Raw genomic sequence first — 6,096 nt, 5'->3', positions numbered from 1 at the left:
TTGATTTCAGCTCAGATCATGATTTCATAGTTCATGAGATCAAGCCCCAAGATGGGCTCTGCACTGAGAGCAGGAAAGACTGCTTGGGATTCTCTCTTTCTCCCTCTCTCTCTGCCCCTCCCCCATTCACTGGTGTGTGTGTGTGTGTGTGTGTGTGTGTGTGTGCGCGCGCGCACACGTGCGCGCACTCTCTCCCTCAAAATAAATAAATAAACTTAAAAAAAAGTTAAGGTCTAGGTCAATACTGGGGGTCCACAGAATTTTTTTTGTTTAAAAAAGACTACTTTAGCCTCCTGTATCTTTCAAAATCCTCCCCAACCTCATACTTCCAGGATCTCCCAAACAGGTACTTCACATGGGCTTAAAACCAACCAAGTCACTAATAGTAGAGGGTTTTCCATGTTGTACATTTTTCCCTCTGCCTTCCCAAGTGAAGCCCACGGCCCTGAAAATTGCACGAAGGAGCCTCTCTGTTGATCTGCTTACCTATGTCCCTTCCAAGGATGTCACTTTTCTATGTACCCAATGTTCCCCCTGTCAGGGTGAGGTTGGCTACTTCTTGAACTGGGTCCAACAGACTGTCTAACCAGCTCAGCACCATCCTGGGCCCAAAGCCATCCATCCAGTGTTCCAAGTCTCCCTAGGTTAGGAAGCAACCCCCTCAGCTCACCTATATATTCCTATAAGGAACTCAGAACTGTCCCCTGCCTTATCTTCCTGCCAAAACAGGCACCCCTCATTTCCATAACTTTGAGCCACCATCCCAGCTTCCCCATACATAGTGCATGCTGAACCCATAAAACAATTTCCCGTTCCCCTCCTCCTCAACCTCCCCAAATAAGACTCTAGAAAGGTAGAGCTTTGGGCCAACCATTTCATTGTCAAAGTGCACACTTAGCTTCCCGTACTAAAATAATTATCTTAATTTCAGATGTGCAAAATTTCTCCCACAATTTACCTCAACTGAAACAAAGAAATAAACCAAGAAAAAAGATGAGGTGGAATCCAGGAAGCAGAGAATCCAGCACTGGACAGAAGTGGAGGGAATTCCAAGGAATCCCAAGGATAACACTGATGAGAAATTTCAGGTCCACATCTGTGCAGCAGACATGGAGAGCAGTCAGCTCATACTGGATCTGGAAGACAGAGAACTCTAAGATAAATACTCCCAGGAAAGGAAGAATACAACCACCAACAGCAATGACAGACTTCCTGATAAGTTTGACCTCATGAAAAAGTATACCCCAATGCTTTCGGAAAATACAGGAAGATTTAGCCATAGGGACAAAGAAAGCTAGGCAAATGAAAAAATAAGGCATTGACTCCAGGAAAAGTTAAAAGTTGCACCAAAAAAAAAAAAATTGTAGTCATGATGCACTAGCAGCTTATCTGAGAACAATATTCATATGGTAACAGAATGTAAATGCTAAAAGCTGATGGTTTGGGCAGGGATGGAAAGAAATAATGATTTTAGAGGTAAATGATTATTATGATAGGAAATTAATCATACTGTTTCAAGAGAACAGAAATGTGGAAGTATATTCCAAAAGAGACAAATAGGAATTGAAAGTAAATGCTTCTAGGGAACAAAACAGGGATCCTGACAGTAGGCAAGGCACTCTCATAGGCCTTTGCTATTTGACTTGTTAGATTATATGCTTGTTTCAATTTAATAAAAACAAAAATTAAGTGTCAAAAATGTGTCTTCAGATTAAAGATAGGTTCTAGTTTTCTACAAGGATGAAGGGGGGAGTATTTGCTTAAGGTTCCTAAAGGCTCTATTCAGATTATTTTCCCCTAAAAGGGGGAAGAGAGAATCATATTGAAATCTTACTTCTAGATAAGTGGTTGGCACTTGTAAAGACAAGAGTTGAATTAGGGCTTTTGTTTTTGTTTCTTCAACATCTACCAAGGTGTCAAAATTCTTAGGGCATTCTATGACATGTAGCATATTCTGTGAGGGCATAAACAGATTCTGCATTGGCCTCAGAGCCCAGCACAGGGCCCGGCACATAGCAAGCCCGACACTGTTGAATAAAGGAAAATTAAAGAGGCATTTAAAAAATCTCTCTGATTTTCCAGTTTAGTAGTGACCTTTCTAGTATTTCTGGACAGACATTTCCCACCTTGTCCTCAGAGTCCCAAGATCCCAGAGTTCCAAGACAGAGAACTGTAGGACAGTGACGAGAATGGAAATCAGAGCTCACAAGGTACTTCCTGTTTCAATAGACTGAGAAAGGTTCTCCTCTCCTCTGGAAAGTTTTTGGATTTGGAAGGATTTTATCAAGAGGTGCTCTGAGGCAGGAGGAAGAGCTGTAACATCATTTGAAACAGAAGAAAGTTTATATTTTGATGTTTATGGAACTCTACTCCTTAGAGAAGAGACTGGCTGGATCTTTGCTACCTGCTGGACTCCAGGGAGGGGCGATTTTCTCATGTGACAAATGGGGAAACAGCCCCCACCTCCACCTCTTTTGCCTCTTTTGCAAGTCACTGCAAGGACTGCAAGTAGGAATGGATAAGAAGTTGCCAAAGTACTGTCAGCCCAGTCATTATTCAGTAAGCTAGGCACAACATCGTGTCAGTCAGTCAGTCAGTCAGTCAACAAGCATTAAGTGAAGGGCTCCTATGCTTCAGGCAGCTTAGGTCTGACTCTTCCTCAAAGGGGTTAATAGCTAAAGGAGGGTGTCTATTCGGGGTATTTCATACCAGACAGTCATTACCCAGTGTCCTACCACCAAAGAGGGCCTTCCCTGCCTTCTCAGATTTCCTGCCCTTTCTCCCCTATGAGCTGCTGAGTCTCCACCCTCACCCTCCAGCACCACTCCAGAGCTTTAAATCCTTGTCACTAAGAGGTGCATCAGGCACATCCAACATCCATCATGCAAGTCACATTCACCCTGAACTCGACACATGATCCCCTTCCCCGACCCCCAATCAAGGTCCCACTAGACTGACAGTCCTGGGGCAGGGGAGGTTGGAAAAGCCTGATGCTTACCATTTGGGTCAGCACCAGGGAGCAGGACAGGGTCAAAGGCCAACTCCCTCGAACTGCAGCTTCTGAGTCTCTCCTCTGAGCTGCCCTGTCCGTGGTGCTGGGGACAGTCGGTAACCAGCTCAGGTAGCAGCTGCCCCAGGGTAAATCTAGCAGGGTAGGTACAACAGGGGGCATAGATGATGATGCAGAGTCCAGCTCAAGAAGTTCGGTGGGGAAACGTGTGGTTCATGGTCCCCCTCCTTAAAGTTGGGAGGTTTAGCCCTTTAAATCTAGCCCCCAGTCTCGATTCAGTGCCTTTCCTTCAGAGTACCGTGCATCCTAATCACCTGGAGATTTGGTCAAAATGCAGAATCTGATGATTCAGTGGGTCCGAGGTGGAGCCTGAGATTCTGCACTTCTACCAAGCTCCCAAGTGACGTTGAAGGTCTGTGGACCATAGTTGGAGAGCAAGGCTCTACAGCATTTATCTCATTTCTCTGAGGACTGATGGGTAATGTGTCTCCCCAACAGATCCATAAGCTCCATTAGGCAGGGATCTCACCCATTTGCTTAATGATGTATTTCCAGTGCCTGAACAGTGCTTGGCACATTCTAGAAGAGCTTGTTAGAGAAGTGGCCAATGCTCCTTTATCCTTGGGAGCTGGGAATAATCCCACACAGCAGACAAACTCACTAGCCAAATACAGCCATGCGCACACCCTCTCATCTGACCCAGCCTCTGGGACGCAGCAAGTGGTGGCATTTTACTAGGCCCACTATGTGCACAGCTATGGCTTAATCACATCCTAGTCCTACTTCATGAACTTTTGCCTGATAACGGACCAGGTGCTCACCCCGTGGCAACCCAAGACCCTGAATGAAACTCACCCCCTATCTCACCCCCAAACCACTCCCCCAAGTCACCAGCCAGCACACCGAGCCCAGAAGAAGATTTTTTCTTTCTTTTTAATCAAACCAACTTTAATTAAAAAAATAATAACCCAATAAGCCCTATGTTTTCCAAATGGTGGGGCAGCCCACTAACCCCCCTTTCAGTCAGGAGCCCCTGGTAAGGCTTGTTCAGAAATCTCGAAGAACTGTCCTCCCGGACTGAAATAGACAGGTGTGTCTGTGCAGAAGGGGCGCTCTCTCCCAGTTTAAAAAAAAAAAAATGCAGACAGGTAAGTGGGGTTGGGGGCAAACTTGTGGGGAAATGGAGGCAAGACAGCAATGGAGTCATGAACCCAGAAGTCTGACCTCGAATGTGTTGTGAAAACTCGAGGGAAGGCGGAAGAAGTTAGCAGCCAGTCGAGGAGGCGGCTTCACAGCGAAAGTCCGGCTTCCGAAGGCTCGGGGCTCCCTCGCTGGTGGCGCTCCAGCTCTGGGACTTGGGACCCGATCCAGCGCCGGGGGAGCGCCCCGAGGGGGCTCACAGATGGGAATGGGGTGGGGGCGGCCAGGTGTCACAGGCGCGCTCCGTCCCCGAGGCGCGCGCCGAGCCGAGCCGAGCCGGGCAGGACGGGGCGCGCAGGGCGGGGCTGGCCGCCGCGGAGGCTCACAGGTAGCGCTCGAGCCCGGGCGCGTAGCCCGGCTGCCTCAGGTAGGCCTCCCCGGGGCCGAGCGGGCCGAGCGCGGCGGCGGGCCCGGCCAGGGCCAGCAGGGGCTCGGCGGGGAGCGGGCCGGGGCCGGGGCCGGGGCCGGGGCGCGGCGCGGGCAGCCCCAGGCGCTCGGGGGCGGGCGTGTAGAGCGGCGGGGAGGCGGCGGCCGGGCAGGGCGGGAAGGCGGCGCCGGCGTCGGGCGCGGCGCAGCAGGGCGGCTCGGGGGCGCCCAGCCCCGCCAGCTCGGGCTGCAGGTTCACCAGGCTGTCGACGCTGAAGAGGCGCGCGGGCGGCGCGGGCCCGGGCGCGGCGGGGGGCGGCGGCGCGAGCAGCGCGGGCCCAGGCGCGGGCACGTAGGGCGCGTAGGGGAAGGGCGGCGGGCCGGCGGCCGGCAGCGCGGGCAGCTCGGCGCGCTTGAAGCGCTTGCGGCGCCGCAGGAAGCTGCCGTTGTCGAACATGTCGGCGGCCGCGGGGTCCAGCGTCCAGTAGTTGCCCTTGCCCGGGTTGCCCGGCTCGCGCGGGACCTTGACGAAGCAGTCGTTGAGCGTCAGGTTGTGGCGGATGCTGTTCTGCCACTTGCGCGGGCTGTCGCGGTAGAAGGCGAAGCGCTCGGTGATGAAGCGGTAGATGGCGGCCAGCGTGAGGCGGCGGCCCGGGGCGTGCGCCAGCGCCATGGCGATGAGCGCGATGTACGAGTAGGGCGGCTTCCCGCGCTGCAGGGGCCGCCGCCGCCGCCGCCCCGGGCCGGGCGCGGGGGCGGGCTCCGGCTCCCCGCGGCCCGCGGCCGCCTCCTCGGGCTCCGGCCCCGGCTCGGCCGCGGCGAGCGGCGACGGCGGCGGCCCCGACGGCGCGACCGCGGGCAGGGCCGGGAAGCCCGAGAACGCGGCCGGCGGCTCCATGTCGCTGCGCCCAGTCATCGGGATGCGGCCGCCCCTGCCCGCGCTGCTCGGAGAGAGCAGGGGCCGCCGACCCGCCTTATATGGATGCGGCCCCCCTCCCTCGTCCTCCCCCTCCCCAGCCTGGGGAGAGAGCTCCGATCTTCCCCGCCGGACAGCGCCTCCTCCCTGATTTGCTTCCCCAATCCCCTTAATAGGCTCACAGCCACCCCCCCACCTCCCGCCACCTACATGTCGCCCTTCCCTTGGTCTCGTCCCTTTGGGTCAGTCCTTCTGGACCCAGCCTCATCCCTTCCCCATGTCCACTGGGTCAGTGCGGTCCTGGTCCTGGCCCCGTCGCCCTTTCCACCTGTCCCTCGACCCCCTCCTCTTCGGGTCTCCTCAATGCTAGTCACCAATCCACCCATTCAGTGCTCTTTGGGGCCCCTTCCCCATTAGTTCCTCCTGGTCCTGCCTCTTCATCATTCTCTCCTAGCCTCCTCTGGGTCCTTCCTACCCCAGCTGGGGCAGAAATGAGAGCCACCCAGGATCACCTTGCCAGCCTTCTGTGTCCTGACACCATGCTGGTCTTGGACATTAAAAGGGTAGAGTGGGGGGGGAGGGGGTTGGCAGAGAGAGAAGGCCA

General features: G+C 54.0%; 1 protein-coding gene across 1 annotated transcript; it reads right to left on the bottom strand.

Annotated features, from left to right (window-relative positions):
- Positions 1–4,532: 4,532 nt before the first annotated feature.
- FOXE3 (forkhead box E3) lies at positions 4,533–5,492 on the bottom strand. Its single transcript, XM_042996557.1, has one exon. It carries the CDS (start codon positions 5,490–5,492, stop codon positions 4,533–4,535), a length of 960 nt encoding a protein of 319 aa, XP_042852491.1.
- Between the last annotated feature and the right edge of the window lie 604 nt (positions 5,493–6,096).

The sequence above is a fragment of the Panthera tigris genome, chromosome C1, assembly GCF_018350195.1.
Source record: "Panthera tigris isolate Pti1 chromosome C1, P.tigris_Pti1_mat1.1, whole genome shotgun sequence".
In the NCBI taxonomy this organism is placed as follows: Eukaryota; Metazoa; Chordata; class Mammalia; order Carnivora; family Felidae; genus Panthera; species Panthera tigris.
The sequence above is the reverse complement of the archived record's forward strand: the minus strand, read 5'-3'. Positions and strand labels throughout refer to the sequence as shown.

Excerpts from the sequence above, each read along its gene's own strand:
- FOXE3 (XM_042996557.1), bottom strand. The coding sequence starts at position 5,492 with ATGACTGGGCGCAGCGACATGGAGCCGCCGGCCGCGTTCTCGGGCTTC.